Below are 22593 nucleotides of genomic sequence, written 5' to 3'. Positions count from 1 at the left end.
AGTAAAACCAACAAAATACCGATTATGGGGAGGTACCGTTATATGGGTGATATACGAAAACGTGATCATATATTTACAATGTTCCGCCACCGGAGCTAGAACCCATAACGAACTACAAATACCAATTTTTAGATAAATCCGTGGAAATTTGTGGCTAAATCTATCAAAATACCGAATATAGGTAGTACCAGACACAAAGCAAACAACGGTGCGGGTTTAAAGCTCTGCGTCAAATAATGTGAGCTGTATCGTGATTTCAACAGACAGAAAGATGGACATCGTTGAATCGACTTAGGATTTTATGCTGATCATGAATATATATACCTTATGGGGTCTATGACGAATATTTAAAGGTGTAACAAACAGAATGACAAACTTAATTACCCTTCTTTCCAAGGTGGAGGGTATACAAATTTGGACTCTATCTGAATTTCAACAAACATACAAAGGAAAACCAGTAAAGAAAGTCCTAAAGTCGGGCGGGGTCGATTTTATGATACCCTACACCACTTTGCTAATTTAGTTAAGGTCCACATAACAATTAAAAGTTTTTATGGGAGAATTCAATCATACACCCTGTGATTGTAATTATAATTTAAAATTCAAAGGACTAAATATGCCAAAGCATTTGCATCTTTTAAATTCGGACTTGTATTGCCCATTTGATATATATGGGAGCTGTATCCAAATCCGAACCGATCTCGATAAAATTTGACAAAGATATTTCCGAGCTGTATTTGATATATTTCCCTGAATATCGTTGTTACGGAGTGCATATTACTGCTGTGGGTAACAAATACAACAAATCGGATGAACAATATATATGGGAGCTATAGCTATATCTGAAGCGATCTTCACCAAATTTGGCATACTACTTTCTAGACTCAATTCGGTCGTATATGCCAAATTCCACCCCTTTTGGGCAAATATTAGACGTTTGGTGCACAATAAAAGGTAAATCGGACGAAATTATATATGGGAGCTATATCAAAATCTGAACCGATCTCGATGATATTTAGCAAAGGTATTTCTGAGCATTTGATATATTTCCCCAAATATTCTTGTTACAGAGTGCATATTACGACTGCGGAGGACAAAAATAACAAATCGGATGAACAATATATATGGGCTATATCTGAACCGATTTCGATTAAATTTGGCATACTTATTTTCAGACCTAATGTGGTTGTATGTGCAAAATGCCATACTATTCGGGCTGATATTATATGTTTGGTGCACAATAAAAAGCAAATCGGGCGAAGATATATATGGGAGCTATATCTAAATTTTTACCGATTATCTCCAATTTCAATAGGGTTCGTCCTTGGGCCAAACAAATGATGTTTGGAAAATTTCATCTCAATCGGATAATAAATGCGACCTGCATTTTGATCACAAGAACAAGACGGACTGACATGCATAAATCAACTCAGAAAGTGATTCTATGCAGATCATCAGAAGAAGGAACTGCGGGTCTATCACATTTCCTTTTGCCTGTTACAAACAAATGCACAAAGACATAATACCCTGACCACCTTGTGGTGTAGGGTATAATTAGACAGATTGATGGAGTATCATAAAATCGATTTCTTCACTTCAAATAGAATGACATATTTAAGGTTCCCGCATCCTACGACTAGAGATACAAAAACTAGCTTTAAATAATTTGCATTAATATTAAAATGTTTATTCATTAAAAATGTTTACAAAATACCTTAAAACTATATAATATCCAATGACTAAACTAAGTGATCGCTTGTACCTATAAAACTAATGCCCGAGTCAAAAATACGAAAGTTGAATTACTTCTTCTTAATTTTTATCAATTCAGCCACTTGCAATGGTTGGAGACGTATGTCGATGCCATTGCCCACTTGATATTCGCTGGAATCTGAACATGGTTGGCAACCACAAGCCGAGGGTATTTCCAATTGTTTCGAGATCTTGGTGCCATCTTCACAGGTTAGCTCCACCGTAATTGATTTGTACGATTTAATGTTACAGCAGTGGCAAATCTTGTCTTGGAGAAGGGTTTCTGTCAAGGGAGGAGAAGTAGGGGTTAATAATTAAATTCTTTGGTGAAGGGGAGAAATTCCTTACCTCTGTTATATTTAGATCCAGAGTTACAGGAACCCATGCATTCGGTAAAACCTTGTATGGGTTTCTCATTAATGCAAATACCATGGCCCATGGCATTGACCTTGACCAAGTTACGGGTCTCAGACTCAGCCAGGGAAACTGGCAGACAATTACCTATAACAATTTCGGGATATTAAGTCAATAAATCTTTTTCAAATTCCTGTCAAAACTTACTCATATTCTCCGGTATCGGCTCTTCCTTGCAAATCTTGCAACAGCTGTCCTTTTGATCCTCCAACAAATGTGCCGGACAGTTGCTTACATCTGGACATGTTTCCCGCACCGAGCTCACAATTAGACTCTCACCCTTCTCAATGCAGGCAAAAGTGGTGCAATTGTCATCGGATTTCCATTCCTGTTTGGGCTCGTACAACTGGCCATCCAACACACATTGCGTTTGGACACATTCACCGCAGCATTTGTTCAAATCTTTGCGTTTGTACTCGAAGCCAGGACCACACTTAGTGTCACACTTGACTTGGGTGGTGAGTAACTTGGCGGTGTCATGTGGACCATAGGTACACTGCAGAATATTGCAGGGATCCTTGGGATCTGTCCACATGTCGGCAATTTTCTTGGTATATTTCTGGTTGGGTCCAGCCTCAACAATGCACTCATCCTTCGGTGGGGCACAATAGTAGATGGGACAGCAATCTCCGGGTTCCTGTTTTGTAAACACTTCGTAGAATTCTTCCACACAGAATTCAGGTTTCTTGGGACACTTGGAGGTGTCGCAGACAATCTTCTGGGTAGGACAACAGCCGGCTTCTTCCTTGACCAGTTTTTCACCAGGTTTGAGGGCTTCAGGTTCCGTTAGAGGTTCACATTCTTCCTTGGGTTTGCATTCTAAAGAAAAAACAAATAAAAATTTAAACAATGTTCGGAAACTCTCCCCAGTGAACACCTACCACAAATGTACTGAGGACAACCATCAGGTCCAGTCTTAATCTTCTTGAATTGCCCAGGACCACAAATGGGCATTAGCGGTGCCAAACAGTCTTCACGAGGCGGTTGCTTCGGTTCTTGGACACATGTAAAGCGTGGACAACATTGATCCTCCGAATCGGCAATCTTTTGTTGTACAAATCCTTCGGCACAAATATTCTCCTCTACCAAACACTTGCGTTCCATACACTGGGTCTTACCCTTCTTGTCACACAAACATTCGGTACATTTGTCCTTTTGCCATCTCTCGCCAGGCATGTGGTCGGGATCTTCACATTTGACACACATCTCCTCACTTATACACTTGCCATTTTCCATCACCTTGTGTGGTGGACAGAAGCAACCCTCATAACGTTCATTTGGAGAACACAACTCCTCGGGATCCATTGTATTGACCATGGTATTGGTGTTGATATTGACAGCTTGGAATTCATCAAGACGTTCTAGACTATCACAAGTCTTGGTGCAGCCACAGGATTCGTAATGCATGTCGGCAGGGCAATCATAGGGACACAATGTGGGGCTACGCCAGTCCAGGCAGATACCTTGTTTGGCACACTCCTTGGCATAGGCAGCCAAGGATTCGCAGGAGCCCTTTTGATCATTACCCGGTTTACACAAATCCTGTTGACAGGTCGATATGTAGGGCAGTGGGTCGACAATCATGTTACATTTTCCAAAGATGTTCTCATCGAATAGCAACATGCAAGGATCCTTCTCCGGTGGCAATGGCAGACATTCCTCCTCAACATGGGTCTCACTCAAACACTCATCGGGTTCCAGGCCCAGCTTGGGTTCCTCTGCCTTCCATGAGTCGATAACATCCACCAATTCCTTGCCAATCTTTTTACCTCCCTTCTGCTTCTTCTTGGCAGGATTTGGTTGTAAATCATTGTTGGGATTGCCATCACAGTCGCCGCACAGACCTTCCATTTTGCTGCCATATTTAACACTTGGCACGCCAATGGAGAATATCAAATCATCGAATGCAGCCTTCAGTTCAACTTGGGCCTCAGTTAGACTGAGTACCAATTCCTTGCCGGGTATATCCTTGAGATTAATCCAGGTGTCCTTGTAAGGCAGTTTCTTGACCATAAATCCGTCGACAATCACTTGCAGGCTCTTTGGCTTCTTGGGGTCGCGTTGAATATGTATGAGATGGTCACCGTTAAGGATGTGCAAGGATTTAGCACAGCTCGAGTGTTCCGGAGCATTCAGTTTGCCCAATTTACGGCAGTCATCCATGGTTACATAGACCTGAAGGGAGATTTATAGGAAGTTGAATTTGGGATTATGAAAGTGAATATGAAAGTAAATATCACGTTCAATTACCTGGAATGTATGGACACCGGGCAGGACAATATCTCGGGACAACAAATAAGTACAATTGCCATTGAAATTGAAATCTTTGCGATCATAGGTGAAATACTTCTTCGAGCCAATTGTATCGCAGACACAATCCTTGCACTCAGAGATGGGTACACAGGTCTCGCCCTTGCGCACCGTACCCTCTGGGCAGTAACAGCCGGCGAAACAGACATCGGATATGACAGGGCAGTCATCCGAGTTCAAAGTATCACAAGATGGTTCACAACGTCTCTTATAGCAATCCGAGTGGACAAATGGAGCGGGACAGGCAATTTCTGTGTTAAAAAATAGAGGAAAATAAAATATAAAATCTTTAGATATATTTTACCCGCCTCTGTTACTTACCGCATTGATGTTTAGCTCTCCAGGTATCCAATTTTACATTTGGATTGACAGCCAGACACTGTTTGACATAATCCTCCATTAGATTGCAGCGACATTTCTTCACATCGCCATTGTGGACACGCAGACATTCACATGTTGTCTCCACACACTTGCTGGCGAAAGGCTTGTAGCTTACGGACTTCTTGCAATTGATGAATTCATCAAACCTAAAAAACACACACAAAACAAGATTTACAAATCCGTTCCTACCTCCCTCCCATTCACCGCCCTAATACTCACTTAATGGAATTACACAATGTCAGTGCTTGTGTTCGCATCTTCAATGGACATGTCTGGGGATAACATTGATCCTTGGGTGTTTTGTTGTCAAACCAGCTGTCACCGAATTTCGCCGTATTTGTCATTAGCGTACCATCGGGTGTACGTTTATCATTGCTGGCATTGCCATCGTAGTAGCCACACAAACCATCGACGGTTTTGATGAATTTCGACGAGACGCCAATGCGAATATAACCAATATCATCGTAACGTACCCAGAAGCCACGTTCCGGAGAGACAACCATAACGGTATCACCAACTTGCGACACAACAAAGGAGGCCTTACAAATGGGTGAGTTGATCAGTTGAGCCACAGAGTAATCGAATCCGTTGAAATTCAAACGTTTACGTGGCATTACAATGAGGGTGGCACCACGTACCATGTCCTTAATCGTTATGGTTTTGCGGCATACCTTACGTGTGGCATCTGTGCATTCCAGGTGGACTAGAAGTAGAGGAAAAAGGGGGAAAAGGAATTTATTTAGCAACATTTCGGTTTGATTATGGGACTTGTATCAACATATGTTGTTCTAAAGGGTTTCTTTCCAATTAGAGCTGTTAAAGGACTTCGATCCATGGACTGCATATTAAAATTCGACTATATATAGAAGAGTTATACCCATAGAACACCTGTTAGAGGTCGGCTAATCATAAGCAAAAATATTAAGGCAATTCTATTAACTGAATACTTAATAAGGGTATTCCATAAAAAAAAACACTTTTTTAGCGTCATTTATTTAGGGAAGTGTTATGAGTCCTTTATCCATACCTGTTAAGGGTCATTCATAGAATACCGGATAAAGTCTGGGATCCATTGAAAGCTCGTTAAAGGCCTTCTGTTCATAGAACAGCAAAGGGTGTTCTATATATAAAAAGCCTTTCAAGGGTTTTTGGTCCTTTGAAGACTTGTTAAGGGCACTCACTCTCCGAAGACCTGTAAAGGGCTTTAATTTTATTCCAAGAATACCAGAACCTAGAATTTTATTCCTAGAATAGTAGGACCAACTGAAAAAGATATTCTATATGTAGAAGATCTTTCAAGGATCTTTGGCCAATTGAACCCTATTAGTGTCCTCTTATCAATAGAAGGGTTTTTGGTCCTTTGAAGACTTGTTAAGGGCACTCACTCTCCTAAGACCTGTAAAGGGCTTTAATTTTATTCCTAGAATACCATAACCTAGAATTTTATCCCTAGAATACCAGGACCAACTGAAAAGGGTATTCTATATATAGAAGATCTTTCAAGGATCCTTAGCCCATTGAAGACCTATTAGTGACCTTTTATCAATAGAAGGGCTATTGGGGTTTTGTATTTATGTAACACCTGTTAAGGGTGCTGTATCCATAAAACGCCTGTTAAGGGATTTCTCTATCTTCGAAGACCTGTAAAGTGCCTTTATTTCATAGAAGGATCTTCATTCCATTGAAGACCTGATGAGAGAGTTTTTCTCCTAGAATACCATTGAAGGATATTTTACTCATACAAGGTCTGACCTTCTATTCATCGATAGATCTTTTGAGGATCTGCAATCCATAGGGTTTTATATCCATACAAACGCTTTTAAAGGTTTTTAATCCACAAGAGTTCTGTGAAGGAACTTCAATCCGTAGAAGACATCTTCAGCGGCTAATATCTTTAGACGATCTAAGAGCCATATGATATCAATTAAGGACCATCTATCAATTGGAGACCTTTTAAGGGACTCCAATTCATAAATTTACCGATAGAGAACTGCAAATGCCACTTTAAGTTTCTCGACCTATAAAAGACCTTTTTCGGGTCTTTTTCATAGAACAACTGTAGGACCTTTTAGGATCCTTTTATTCATTAAATACCTCTTTAGGACCCTCAAACCATAGAAGACCAGTAAAGGCCCTCCAATCAAGAGAAGATCTGTTAAAAGATTATAATCAATAGAAGACCTGTTAAGGGTATTAATGTATAGACTATTTTAAGGTCCTTCTATCCATTTTTCTTTTATGGATAAAACGCAATTAACAGGCGTTTCATGGATTTAAGTCCCCAAAGCTTCTCCTATTGATGAAAGACCCCTAAAATGTCTTCAATGGACCAAAGACCCTTGAAAAATCCTCTTTACATAGAAGACCATTTACAGTTGGTATAAAAGAGTTCAGGGTCTTCTGTCCACGATTCTTCTATTAAGGATCTTCTCAAAAAATCGTACATCCAATATGCCAATTGTAGCCAAATTGTAGGAATTGTCTGGAATTCTATAAATGAAGTTCTTTGTGTTGTAATCGCTGTTGCAGAAAATTGTCTATGTAGGTCTAAGTTATTCTATAGCCCACTTTATGGTATTTTGAAGGCTTTAACCCTTTATAACAGCCGCAAATGGTCTTCTATATAAAGAAGACTTTTCAAGGGTCTTTGGCCCATTGAAGACATGATAGGGGCCTTTCATCAATAAGAGAAGCTTTGGGAACTTAAATTCATGAAACACCTGTTAAATGCGTTTTATCCATAAAAGACATGTTAAGGAGATTCCTTAGAAGACGTGAGAAAGCTTCATTCCACGGAGCGAACTTCATATTATTGAAGACCGGTTAAGGGTATTTTACTCCTAGAATACCTTTAAAGGGTCTTTTGTATTCACGTTATCATATTGACCGAAGACCCGTTAAGGGCCTGTGAAGGCCCAATCCATAGAAGACTTCTGAAGCGTCTTATATCTCTGAAAGACTAGTTAAAGGCCATAGAATATCAATTAAGGGCCTATTAATTGTAGATCAAAAACCCTTAAAGGACATTTTATGCTTTTCGTTGTTCGAAGATATTTTACGGGTCTTTTTTCCATGGAAGACCTGTAGACCTATTGAGAAGACATGCAAAGGGCCTACAATCAAGGAAAGGTACAAAGACCTTTTAATGGCCTACTATTCACAGACATGTTAAGGGGTCTCTCTCCATTGCAGACCTAAATTTTGTCATTTGTTCAGAATTCTTCGGTAAAGGATCTCCTATACATATAAGAGTTGGTAATCTCTTCTGCCCTGTAAATGAGCTTCTGTACATATAGAAAAACTGTTAAAAGAACTTTTACCTTCTATCTTTAGCACATGGTTCCGCAGCGGAACTTCTATGTATTGATGACCCCTCGACCATCTTCACTTTCCATAAAACCTATAGGTTCTCTCCATTTTAAATTTAAACTTACCTGATATAACCCACGATGAATTCAGCAAATCTCTGGCCAAAATATGACTGCATGTCTCATAATTGAATTCGGTGCCATCGAAGGTTCTGAACATTTTTCCACTGATTTCGCAGAAGTCATCTTTGCTGGGTTTGAGGACACAAGTGTAGGGTGGACAATCGCCGGGCTTGGTGGACGACATATCCAATTCGACAACATATTTCTCGGGGCACACGGGTGCTGAACAAGATTTTGTAACATTTTTCTTAACCACAACCTCCTTGATGGGAACACAAGTGAATTCGGCACAATCTTCTTCCTTGACAATTTCCAATTCATTGGAAGGACGATCCAGGAATTCTTCTGAAGAAGTGATAACCTTTGTCTTGGTGACCTTGCCATCTTCATCGCGATTGACGGTGACCTTTTTGGTGAATCTTTAATGGATAAACATAAAATTAATATTGATTGCAAAGGTCAATTTTGGAAAAGGCAACTTACGTTGACGAGAACATGCTGGACATTTTCCTTTGTTTCTTTTCGGTGATTTTCATCATCATTTTGGGTGGACATTCTGGCACCGGGCAGGATATGACTTCAGCTGAAATTAAAAAGACATTTAGGAGACTTCCTAAAAAGGCTTTCACAATTAAACTACTTACTCTCTGTGGTAGTAACATTAGGTTTGTTGTTGACATAGATGGTGTTGGAGCAAGTCTCATCTTCATCATCAGCACAATCCTTAATACCATTACACCACAAGGCCTCAGCAATACAATCACCGCTAGAAGGACATAACTTCTGATGTTTGGGACAAGGTTCACACTTGCAATAGCAACCAGTTCCAACAATGGGACGTTGATCGGGTTCCTTGCATGGTGGACATTTCTTGGGTTTACAGCTGCTATGGCCACCCAGCACACAAGTACATTGCTCGCAGAGTTTATTCTCAAAGGTGGAACCAATGGGATACCTGTAAAAAAATGCAATTAAAGCAATATATATTTCCCTATCTGTCTTTCACTTACGGTATATAGTTCTCCACACAGGGACACAAATTGCTGGGCACACACTTGTTGCCATCCCAGAACAAATTATCCTTGCACTTGCAATTTCCATCTGTGGTGGAGGAATCAACAATGCCTTCACACACCAAACACTTGCTCGGTTTGGGTTTCTCAACTTCCACAATATTCTCACTGACAATGGCTAAGGAGAGATAAAGAGAAAATTAAAACCTCCGATTGGCTTTTAATTGAAACCCTGGACTTACGATATTTCTCGAAACAACCCAATGGCTCAATACGCATATTGATGTTCTGCTCATATTTGGCTGGCACCAGCTTAATGTACTGTGTCAATATCGGTGTCTTAAAGTAATTCGTCTGTTCCGTATCCTTGTCATGATTACCGGGGAATATACGTGGCTGGCCATCAACATCCAAAACCTTGTTCCATATGAGTTTATTCTTCGAGAACATAACCTTGTAGCCGGTGACCCAACCATCTGGACCACCTTTGGTGGTGAAACCGGAAATGTTGCGTGGTTCCAAGAAATCAAATTCAATATATTCATTAGGTGTATTCAAGGCGGGTCTCCAGCCCACAGGTGATGATAGTTTCAGCAAATCCAAAAGTTTTGGTTTCTTAGCCGGTTTGGGTAGACTCCAAACGGTGCTGGCCTTTACTTGACGTGGACTCATTTCATTGTTTTCAACACCCATCTTATCGGTACATTCCAATTCATCTTCCAAATGAATGGGATGTTCAGTGATGGGAGTGGTCTTTGGCGGCACAGTGGTGACTTCGGTGTGGCTACAGCCCAACAACTCAACACGCATAGCAATCGAGTTATGCCATTTTAGAGGATAGATTTTCACGGATTTAGCCTCAATGGGTATTTTGAAGAGGGTCTTGGCTGGGGTACGAGCATTTTGTGGTCCATTGAACAATTGAGGTTTATCGGTTTCATCGTTCAAGGCATGATATGCTTCCCCATCGTGACTGTAGAAGATCTGAAAAGGAGCAATTTGGAAAAGTAAGTGTAAAATTGTATCTTATAAATCTAATGGTTAAATTTGATGGAGAAAAATTCCCCCCTTTACCTTACAATGTCATGGACCATACCTTATGGGACAATTTGAGATAAATTCGCAAAATTTACAACTTTAAATTTAAAATGTGTTTTCAGAGTTAAGAAAATGTTATAGCCACAGCTATATGATACGGCCAAAATGTACCTCATCGAAATAAAGGACTTAAAATCCAGGTCTCTTTGAATGAAATCCGTTTCAAGACATTTGAAGACGATCTAGTGAAGCCCGAAAACTCACGAAGGGAGTATCAGATTTCCTTCAAACTTACATCGAATTATTATTATCTAAATTAGATCGGGTTCGAGAAAGGGCAACATATTTCCACTCCTTCAGGTACTTACCCCACAAATGGTCAAAATGTTCATAGAATATAATTTACCTCATAGAAAGGAGAATTATCATTCAATTTGGCTCAAACTTTATAGCAATATTTGTGCCAGCTCTATGTTAGGTGCAAATATAGATAATATCGACCCGTTTCGTCTAGTACCTATCCCCCACAAACGACTAGAATTTAAAATAATCATAACTGATATAAAATGTGTATAGGTGTCCGACTGTCTTCAAATTTCGCACATCACATTATTTCTAAAAAAAACTTGTTCTGTTTGGAAGATAGGATGGAACGAATAATTCCTTTAGTCGAGGCCAATGTGAGCACTTCCAAAAAAAATTGGATACTCCTCAGAGTTTTTTTTATTTATATGCATACTACCAATTGCTCGCTACCCTAAAATTTTAGATTCATTCCAACAGTTCTTGTTAGGCTTTCTTAGTATTCAAAATGCACATTTTTTTTTTTTCAATTAAAAAAAAATTAATCCACACTTCACACATTTTACAACATTTTCAGACTTTCAAGGTTTCACATAATATTCATAATACCCTGCAACACTATGTGTTGGGGGTATTATAAGTTTGACTGGACCAAAAAAGTTGTAACACCTCGAAATATTGGTTTCCCACATAGGAAATTATATATGGATCTTCCTATCTCGCCGAGCTGAGTCGATCTAGCTATATATGTCCCTCCATCCGTAATCAAGCTACAGGTCGTAATTATGGCCCGATCCTCACGAAATTGAGGTGGGGGGGTCAGAATAGAAGATGGAGATGATTGCAAAATATTTAGGGGTTGAAATGGACCAAAAACAGAAAATTGTCCTGATTTTGCAGTTGCTCCGTAGGCCACAATTATGAACCAATTGACCCGAAAATTTACATGGAGCTAGAGTTTATGACTGGGCAGAAACCTACCTATTTGGACATTCGGACAATATTTAGCGGGTAAAATAGATCCTAACTTTTATATAAGAAAATACGAAAATTGTCAAAAACCACAAATATTTTTAATCCCAGCCATATCACAAATACATTAAGAGATCACTCCTGACCATTACAGGGATGCTGATAGCCAAGAAATCGGATATATAGCAAAATAGGTACAATATATATGGAAAAAAAATAGATATTATTTATTCTGCTTATAAGTCAGGAACCACTGGGCCGATTTTCATAATCTAAAAAAAATCGCGGAATAATATACCAATAAAAAAATGAACAGCTTTTGTCTCAAGGGGTAGGGTTAGGGTCAGAATTAAAGCCTTTTGTCCCTAAGATGTACATTTAGGGGTTCAAATGGACTAAAAATTTAAAATTTTCTAATTTTCTAGTCACTTATAGGCCACAATTGAAAACCAATCGATACGGAATTTCGCACCAGAGGAGAGTTAAGGACAAGGAAGAAGTCTAGCATTTAGATGGCCATTGGATTATATTTAGCTGTAATATGGTAAAACTTTCGTGTAAAATACCTAACAACACGACGGAGTGCGTAAATATTGGCCAAATTCCCCGGCCTCAGGGTAACATCTGGGCTGGGCTCCTTGACATTTTTTCAAAAACGAAATCTTCCAAAATGGATTTGGACATGAAGGGGCTTCGAACAAATTGTACCCTAAAATATCACATGGTCGGCCCGCACGGCTATAGCCTTTGCTTGTTTGTTTATTTTTCGGAAAGGAAAATGTTCACTGAAAAGTGAAAGTGGAGCAGAGAAATTTTAATCGATCATGATGGTAGATTTGTCATAACGTTGCCATATTGACTCGTTCGTCCTACGACCTACTTCTGTTAAACTAAGGCATATATGAGCAAAATATGAACAACATCAATAAATCATCCCTATTGCATAAACCAAAAAAAAAAAAACATTTTTGTGCCTTTGTGTAAATTCTTACCTTAAACAGTGTAACATAATTATCAAAATCAGGGCTACCGGCCATAATAACACCATACAATGGCTCTGGATGAGGTAGAACAATTTCCAAATATTGATTTTGATCATTGATCATGGGAGACCAAGCACCCGACTTATCGGTGGGGCTATCTGATAAACGTGCCATTTCGGGGGCATATTTGGGACCCAATGAGGAGTTGGCCTTGAAAACGGAATCAGGCAAGGGTTCGTCAGTTTCAATTACGGGGACCATTCTGTAAAAAAGCAAATAAATTGAATAAAATATTACAAATCTACACATCTTTAGGCTGTTACTTACAATTCTGGATTACATTTCTTGGGTGGTGAAACTGTAACCGGGAACAGAGTTACAACCTCAACTTCTGGCTCTGGTTGTGGTGGTGGTTCGGTCACGACTTCCTCAATCTTATTCGGCAAGCATGAGTAGGCATTATCCAAACACTGGCAAATTTCCCATTCTCCCACAAATGGCATGTGGGGTTGGACATATTTCTCCGTCTTATCCATGCAAGGGCAGGCATCGGCTTCAACACAGGTATTCTCATCACGCCAGTATTTACCGGCCGAACATTCTGGGCGTGTTGCAGGTACACAACCGGGTTTGCAGAGTTCACCCTCTTTGCATAGGCCGCGTTTAATCAGGACCTGAATATAAATAAATTATTTTTCAACTTCCTCCTAATTCTTAAATAGTCAAACTTACCATTCCGTAGTAGTGACATGTGCGCTCACATTGATTGGCACACTCCGACCAAACTTGACCTGGAGGACATTGCAAGATCGGTACTAGACGATCCTTCTCGCTACTGCCACATGTGGGTTTCAAATCCTGCACAGCGCTAATGTGATCACAAATATTCATGATGGGATTAAACATCATCGATTCGCCACAGGTCTTCTCCACATAATGCCAGCTGCCGTCGGTTTTCGGTTGGCAATGCAAGAATTTGTGACAATCACCCGGATATTCCTTATACTCAGCAATGACACTATCACAGGCCAAACCAATTTCTGGTTTCTCAGTGGGCTTAGGAGTTGTAGTCGGCTCAGCATCGCATTCACAGAACACTCGAATCTCATAGTCATGACAATTACCCACACAATTTAGACCATTTTGTAGATTACAGAACACGTTTTCATCCATAAAATCTGACGACTCATGGGTACCCACCACCCGACATTCAATCTTGGTCATGAATTCCTTTTTGCAAGTACCATAAATGCTTTCGAGGCGATCATAACGTGGCAATTTTTCACTATCGTCCAAACGGATGACATTGTTCGAAGGATATGGATCATCATCGAACCATCTGGTCCAACCCTTAACACATTTGGGTTGCGTTTCAGTTTGCAGCGGTCGAGTTGTAGTTCCCTCGACAATGATCGGACTTTTGGTAATAACATCCTCAACACATTTAACACCACTGCAAATTTCCTTTTTCTTCGAACAGCGACATGTCGAACAGTCATCTTGGTAGGTGATATCACCCTCATAGAACGTTTTGCCATCCTTGATCATACAAACCGGTTTACATTCAGATTTTGGTACACACTCCCGATAGGTATCGTTGAGATAGATTAAACCCTCTTCGCACGGCTTGATCTGGCAACCTTCCATACAATTTTCTTTCTTACACATATGTTCGCCGCCTTGCATCAAGAAGTTGTCACAGGTCTCCACGGGACATGCCGGGGTGCATGATTTGTATTCGGAACAGTGGGGATCACATTGCATTGCTGGAAAAGGTAGGCAGAGTTATTTTGAGATATAAGTAGTGCTAGGCAAATAAATGTTAAGAAATTGGAAAAGTGATTTTAGATTTAAAAGACCTCGAAAAAACGGAAAACCACAAGTGGCTATCGTTAGAGCACTCCAGCATTTAAATGTGAATAAATCTTGTGTGTCTAGTACTATCGCTCGTTACCATGATACTGCTAGTGTAGCCCGACGCCAAGGAAGTGGACGGAAGAAAATAGCAACATCAGCAGAAATGGTTCGAAAAGTGCAGAAGCGACTTGATCGAAACCCGAGTCGCAGTGGCCGAAAAATGCTCGTGAGGTGAAAAATGAGCTCGGGGTAAAGCCATTGAAATTCCAAAAAGTGCAAGAACTTACACCGCAGCGGAATGAAAATAGACTCAAAAGAGCTAAAGAGTTGCTTCGCTTGGCCGAATGTGGTGAACTGATGTATTTGGTTTTCTCCGCTCCGATGAGAAAACATTCGTTGTCCAGCAGTTTGTAAACCAACAAAATGATCGTGTTTACCTGCCAAAGAGGTCACCTTCGGTTGGCCACAAGAACTCAAGGGCCGCCATAACAGCCGATGGTCGTTCTCTCCTCGTATTCATTGACCGTGGCATCAGAAGAAATTCCGAATATTATCGCGAAAATATTCTGGAGGGTGTATAAAAGCCATGGGCACGCAAATATTTTGACCGCAGACCTTGGACATTCCAATAAGACTCAGCACCATCGCACTCAGCACGCGCCAATCAAGAATGGTTACAAAATGAGGTTCCTCGCTTCATTTCCAGCGCACAGTGGCCACCAAAATCTCCACATACCAATCCGTTTGACTATTGTGTCTGGAGTATTTTGGAAAACAAGGTTGGCATTAAAAAATACCTCAGTGTCGAGGACCTCAAGCAAGCGCTCTGCCGGAAATGGGCCAAAATATCGCAAAGCAACATTCCGGCAGCGTGTGACGGTTTCATTGGCCGTTTGAAGGCCATATTTCGTGCCAAAGGTGACCAATTCGAACAAATCTAAACTTATTCTAAAATTTGATGTTGTTTCCGACATTTTTGCTAAAATTAAAAACATGTAATAATTATGGCGTTTGACTTTGTTGTTGAAGCTAAATCTGAACCGATTTTCACCAAATTTGAGGTACATGCTTCTAGACCGGATTCGGTCGGATGTGCCAAAATTCACAATTAACCTGAAACTGGTTGAAGATATATATGGGAGCTATATCCAAATCTTAGCCGATCTCGATAAAATTTGACAAAGATATTTCCGAGCTTTATAATATATCTGGTACCAAACATCATTCTTGTGGGGAGCATATTACGAATATGAGGAACTTAAAACCCCAAATCGAATGAAACATATATATGGGAGCTACAGCTATATCTGAACCGATTTGCACTAAATTTTATGTACTAGCTTCTTAACTGAATTCGGTCGGATGTACCAAAATTCAGGACTTTCGACTGATAGTGGCCATTTACTGCACATGTGGGAGTTATATTTAAATTTGAACAGATTTTCACCAATTTCAATTGGTTTCGCATCTTATCTCAATCTGATAATCTCAATCTCGCTTCCTTCTTCATGTTACAGACAGGATTTGTGGTAGGATTTGTCCTACCTTACTGTACCGACAGATTTATTTATTATTATTATTTTTATAACCTCCACCATAGTATGGTGTTTGTAACACCTCGAAATACACATAAAATTCTATGTCGATTTAGCGATGTCCGTCCGTCTATCCGTCTATTCGTCTGTTCGTCTGTGGAAATCACTCTAGCTTCCGAACGAATTGAAGTAGATTGATAAAATTTTGCTCAAATGTATGTTATGTCTGCAGGACTTTTGGTATTGAAAATGGGCCATGGTATAGCCCCCATATAACAGTACCTCCCGACATTCTGTATTTTTATGATTTTAGCGAGATTATTCGGAATAGTTTCAAATTTGATATTTAAAGTTCGTAACGGATACTACAACCTAAGACAGAAAATTGTCTTTGCAGGTCCACGTCTTCGTAGAGCCCCCATATAACCCTACCTCCCGATACCCTACTTCGAGCAATTCTGCTACTTTTCCACCTCTTCTAAGCATTTATGACTTTTATAATCTGTTGATCACAATGAAATCTTAGTTACTCCAATTAAACTTATCAAGTCCAACTATAGTAAACTACGTCATTATAACCCATCCAATAACATGTTCTTTTTCTCAAATTAATTTATCAATATTACAGTGCACGCCCTGATTAAATTCTATTGAATACATGTCCTATAAGGATTATTCTACATGTCAAACAAATATTTGAAAATCAATTTTTCCATTGTCAATTAACTTGGGTTCTCCAATAAATTCCTTGTTTTTCAATAACTAACACACATACGAGCATCTCTTGTTCGCATATTTACTCGAACAAAGAAAAAAAAAACTCGAGGAGAACAAAAAGGACTCCAACATAATCCACAAATTACACTTCCTTTCAAGTAAAATTTAACTTAATGACAAATTTCCGAACGACCCTGCTGCCATTATCCCATACATCAACATCCTGCTGTTGCTGCTACTGCAACAATTTTGAATAGCCTCAAAACCTTTGCCAATAAGGAATTAAGTCAACAAGCTAAATGCTTGGATGGCTGGATGGATGCTTTGGCTCCCAACCCATACCGGATTGGTCGACGTCGTCGTGACAAATCTCTAACAACCACAATAACGATTATAAGATTATACAAATCAACTAATGTTCCATGGATACCCCCACATGCATGTAACGAAAAAGTCTTTAAGGATCCATTAAAGCCGTAAGAGGCACTTCAAAACTTCGGTGTCGTCCCATTGTTGTACCGTCCTGTTGAACAAAAGCGTTGAGGATGGCGGACAAACGAACGAACGCCAATCAAGTCATGTATGTCGCTTGTAATGCATTACTCGTTTACCTATGCATGTGAAGTGAATGAATGAGTGAATACTTACTCACTCTATTGCCGTGTGTGTGTGTGTGAATGTTCACAACAGACTCTGGCGATATCCCATCCTAAACTCCACAAGAAATCGAAGGGTAGACTTGGTGCTTGTGTGTTGAATGCTTGTAAATGTAGGATATAAAAATCCACTGCCAGTGGAATGACAATGGCAACATATTGAACAATGTGCTTCAGAAGCATTTGCGTTTGTTTTTTAAACATTTCTCTCACATCGAGCAGTAGGAACACATGCCGAAGCTTTACCATAGCTGCATATGTGGTATGAAATTCGTGGTGAAAATGATGTTATGATTTTCAAATAAGGATTTTTAAAATATAGAAAACTTTCTTTTCTTTATAGAAAGACCTAATATTGCTCTCCTATACGATAAAGTATTTCAGTGGGTTTCTTTTATGCATCAAATGCGTTGAAAATATGTGACCAAATTCAGCTTAAAACTAAGTTACTTGAATTTGGTAAAAATCGGTTTAGATATATCATCATATATATGTTTCATCCAATATGACATTTGAGAACCTCAAAACCGTAAACTGATATCAGTAACAATGCTTTTTGGTACAGAGTAGACTAGAAATACCTTTGCTCTCTCATCTATGATTTGATTAAGTTACATTTTTAATCATACGATCAAGTTCCGGCCAAAATAAATTCTGTCGAGTTGAGACCAAATCTATTTTAGAAAATGATGTAAAGACAAAAATATTCTAAATCTAATTGTAGGGTCCTTTTCATATATGGTTTAGGCTACATATCCACTTTAAATTTCCTACATCCCAGATTTGCTGTTTTATATTTTAAGACAATTTTCTACGAATTCTGAAAAAAGTATTAAATTTGCCGAGAGTAAACCGTTTTTATTTTTAATATCTGTGGTGTCCCACATTATATATATATATATTACTATAATACGCTCCTGTTAAGAATGTAAAACTATTTATATGAAAACTTATGTAGCTATGTACAAGTAATTTATAATGAGAGTACGTAATAACACCAGTATCAAGATAACTAATTAATAACATAGAATTATTCTCATATAAGCACACACGCTCTCTGGTACTCTCCTCATTCGGCAATACCAACCAGTAAAGAAAGTCATAAAGTCGGGCGGGGCCGACTTTATGATACCCTACACCACTTTGCTAATTTAGTAGAACTCCACATAACAATTAAAAGTTTTTATGGGAGAATTCAATCATACACGCTATGATTATAATTATAACTTAAAGTTCAAAGGACTAAATATGCCGAAGCATTCGGAATTGTATTGCCCATTTGGTGCACAATTAATTTGAAATCGGATAAAAATATATATGGGAGCTATATCCAAATCTGAACGGATCTCAATAAAATTTGGCAAAGATATTTCTGAGCTGTATTTGATATAATTCCCTGAATATCGTTGTTATGGAGTGCATATTATGGCTGTGAGTAACAAATACAACATATCGGATGAACAATATATGGGAGCTACAGCTATATCTGAACCGATCTTCACCAAATTTGGCATACTACCATCTAGACTCAATTCGGTCGTATGTGCCAAATTCCATCCTATTTGGGCAAATATTAGACATTTGGTGCACAATAAAAGGTAAATCGGACGAAGTTATATATGGGAGCTCTATCCAAATCTGAACCGATCTCGATAAAATTTAGCAAAGGTATTTCTGAGCTGCATTTGATATATTTCCCCAAATATTGTTGTTACAGAGTGCATAACAAAATAACAAATCGGATAAACAATATGTATGGGAGCTATAGCTATATCTGAACCGATTTCGATCAAATTTGGCATACTTATTTCCAGGCCTAATTTGGTTGTATGTGCAAAATTCCATACTATAAGGGCTGATATTATTATTTGGTGCACAATAAAAGCCAAATAGGACGAAGATATATATAGGAATTATATGTAAATTTTGACCGATTATCTCTAATTTCAATAGGGTTCGTCCTTGGGCCAAACAAATGATTTGTGCAAAATTTCCTCGGAATCGGGCAATAAATGCGAACTGTACTTTGTTTACAAAAATACATGGACAGACGGACGGACGGACATGCATAAATCGACCCAAAATGTGATTCTATGCAGATCATCAAAAGGAACTATGAGTCTATCTCGTTTCCTTTTGCCTGTTACAAACAAATGCACAAAGACATAATACCCTGACCACCTTGTGGTGTAGGGTATAATTAAAGAAATAGAATCCGTTAAAAATTCTCTTAAAATTTCTCAAAAATATTGAATAAATGGTTTTACCGTAATTTTGTAGTCTATAGAAGACCTGAATTTTCTGTCAAAATCTGTAGTACCCATTACGAAGTGCAAATACGAAATTTGAAACAAATCCAGTAAATTATGTTGTTAAAATCATCAAAGTACTGAATATAAGGAGGTATTGATATTTAGGGGATCTATCTGCATAGACAATTTTATACCATAAGGTGTAGTACCCATTAGGAACTTCAAATACGAAATATTATACAATTCCGGTGAATAATTTCGCTAAAAAAGTCAAAATGCCGTATGTAGGAAGATACCGATATATAAGGTCTATACGAACACCTGGACCTTCAGAGACTATTTTTGTCATAGACTGTAGTACCTATTATTAACTTCAAATACGAAATATGGTTAGATGAGAACTATAACTAAACGTGGACCTACATAGTCCATACCTACAGACCAAACACACATTCGAGTAACATTTTATCAATCTACTTCAAATCGTTCGGTGGCTAAAGGGATATCCACAGACGGACAGACAGACTGACTGTCATTTTTAAATCGACATAAAATTGTATGTTGATCAAGGATATATATACTTTGTGGGGTCTAACATGTATATTTTCGTATTTTTACAAACGGAATGACAAACTTAATATACCCTCCATACTATGGGGGTGTAAAAAAACTGTAAGGATTTCAAGAAATCTCAATTTAAAACTTTCCAAATACCTGGAAGTGGGGGACCTTGCACGGTATTTTGCATACTTTGCTAGGTAAACGTTCAGATCTCCAATACACGTGTCTTCCATTTTTAGCTCCACTCTCATAATCTACAAAAAATTTTCCTTTAAATATTTTTTGTGTTGCACAGCGTACCGGGTACTTCCGGTTTTCATTATTTCATCGCAGAAAACATCTTAATGTGTCAATTATGTATGGAAGAACACTTAAGGCTCTTAGCCTTTATATAGGTCTTCCTATTGGAGTTTATATTCAGAAAAGTTCCAAAGGATATTTTAAATGCGGATGAACTCTCATTGATCTTCCAAGTATTAACAAGTAAAAAAGCAGTAAGTTCGGCCGGGCCGAACTTTGAATACCCTCCACCATTTGGAACGAATTAGAGAATATTCAAAAAAAAAATAAAATCCATTGAAAATTCTGTTAAAATCTTTAAGATACCTAATATCGGAAGGTGCCGATATATGGGGGGATATACGCTATTGTGGACCTATATAGACAAATCTATGTCTGGGGGTAAAGTACTCACAAGGAACTCCTTGTGTGGATTTTCAGATAATTCCATTGGGAAACGTGGCTAAAATCATCAAAACCCCGAATATCGGGGGAACCGTTATATGGGGGATATACGATACTGTGGACCTATATAGACAAATACCTTTCAGGGGTTAAGGTGCTCACAAAGAACTCCTTGTGTGGATTTTCAGACAATTCCGTTGAAAAATGTGGGTAAAATCATCAAAATACCGAATATCGGGGGGTACCGTTATATGGGGGATATACGATATCGTGGACCTGTATAGACAATTCTCTCTCAGGGGGTAAAGTACTCACAAGGAACTACTTGTGTAGATTTTAAGACAATTCCATTGAAAAATGTGGCTAACATCATCAAAATACCGAATATCGGGGGGTACAGTTATATGGGGGATATACGATATCGTGGACTTATATAGACAATTCTTTTTGAGGGGGTAAAATGCCCACAAGGGACTCCTTTTGTGGAATTTCAGACGATTTCATTGAAAAGTGTGGATAAAATAATCAAAATACCAAATATCGGGGGTACCGTTATATGGGGGCTATACGATATCGTGGACCTATATAGATAATTCTCTGCCGAGGTATAAAGTACCCACAAGGAACTCCTTGTGTGGATTTTCAGACAATTCCGTTGAAAGATGTGGGTAAAATCATCAAAATACCGAATATCGGGGGGTTCCGTTATATGGAGGATATAAGATATCGTGGACCTGTATAGACAATTCTCTCTCAGGGGGTAAAGTACTCACAAGAAATTACTTGTGTGGATTTTCAGATAATTCCGTTGAAAAATGTGGCTAAAATCATCAAAATACCGAATATCGGGGGTACAGTTATATGGGGGCTATACGATATCGTGGACCGATATACCCCATCTTCGAACTTGACCTGCCTGCAGACAAAAGATAGATCTGTGCAAAATTTTAGCTTCCTATCTTAATTCGTTTAGACTGTAGCGTGATTACAACAGATGGACAGATGGACAGACGGACAGACGGACAGACGGACAGACGGACGGACAGGGCTAAATCGTCTTAGAATTTTACGCTGATCAAGAATATATATACTATGTTGGGTCTAAAATGATTATTTCGATGAGTTACAAACGGAATGACGAACTTAATATACCCTCCATACTTTTTTGGTGGAGGGTATAAAAAATGTTTAAGGGTCTTCTGTGTCTAGAAGAACTATTAAGGACCTTCCATGTAAAAAAGCCGTCTGAGCAATCTTCTGTTTGAAGAATACCTTCTAAAGGGCTTCCACATAAAAAAGAATAATACTTCTTCAGCGTCTCAATTCTAGGGGTTTTTTACGCTAAGAAAAAATCTGAAGGGTCTGCTGCATCTTTTACCTCTTAAGAATTTTCTTTATATAGACGACCTCATAATGCATATTTAATATGAAGAAAATGTCTGATGGGAGTCTACTTTTAAAAGAAGTCTTCTATATATTAAAGACCCTTATGAATCTTGTCTACATAGACGAGTCCTTAAGGGCATTTTTGTATAAGTCTTCTAAATAAATTGAACTTCCTACGTGTATACTATGCATAAAATACTTCCGAATATCTTCTATATTCATTTGAGGGTTTCTCAAGGGCTAACTAATGATATTTTTTTTTATTAAGATGATATCTTCTATGTATAGTTGGTTTATATAGAAGTGTATGTGTTCAATACGAATAGAAGGTCCGCTTCTAGGTATAAA

The 22593-nt window shown here is 38.7% G+C and overlaps 1 protein-coding gene across 2 annotated transcripts in view; it reads right to left on the bottom strand.

Annotated features, from left to right (window-relative positions):
- Window positions 1-1662: 1662 nt before the first annotated feature.
- The window catches only part of LOC101888148 (hemocytin), a 61039-nt gene continuing 40108 nt past the window's right edge, over window positions 1663-22593 (bottom strand). For both annotated transcript variants that reach the window (XM_005188771.4, XM_011296383.3), the window contains 15 exons: window positions 13330-14363; window positions 12925-13271; window positions 12607-12859; window positions 9544-10285; window positions 9299-9479; window positions 8933-9243; window positions 8772-8871; window positions 8292-8707; window positions 5077-5560; window positions 4798-5003; window positions 4417-4727; window positions 3048-4341; window positions 2314-2985; window positions 2101-2253; window positions 1663-2035 (listed from right to left, as the gene is read on the bottom strand). In XM_005188771.4, coding sequence (XP_005188828.2) covers window positions 1803-2035; window positions 2101-2253; window positions 2314-2985; window positions 3048-4341; window positions 4417-4727; window positions 4798-5003; window positions 5077-5560; window positions 8292-8707; window positions 8772-8871; window positions 8933-9243; window positions 9299-9479; window positions 9544-10285; window positions 12607-12859; window positions 12925-13271; window positions 13330-14363 — 6737 coding nt within the window. In that variant the 3' untranslated portion in view covers window positions 1663-1802. The remainder of the gene's footprint in view (window positions 2036-2100; window positions 2254-2313; window positions 2986-3047; window positions 4342-4416; window positions 4728-4797; window positions 5004-5076; window positions 5561-8291; window positions 8708-8771; window positions 8872-8932; window positions 9244-9298; window positions 9480-9543; window positions 10286-12606; window positions 12860-12924; window positions 13272-13329; window positions 14364-22593) is intronic.

Source organism: Musca domestica, unplaced genomic scaffold (genome assembly GCF_030504385.1).
Source record: "Musca domestica strain aabys unplaced genomic scaffold, Musca_domestica.polishedcontigs.V.1.1 6, whole genome shotgun sequence".
Lineage (NCBI taxonomy): Eukaryota > Metazoa > Arthropoda > Insecta > Diptera > Muscidae > Musca > Musca domestica.
This window is presented reverse-complemented; position numbering and strand designations above follow the sequence as displayed.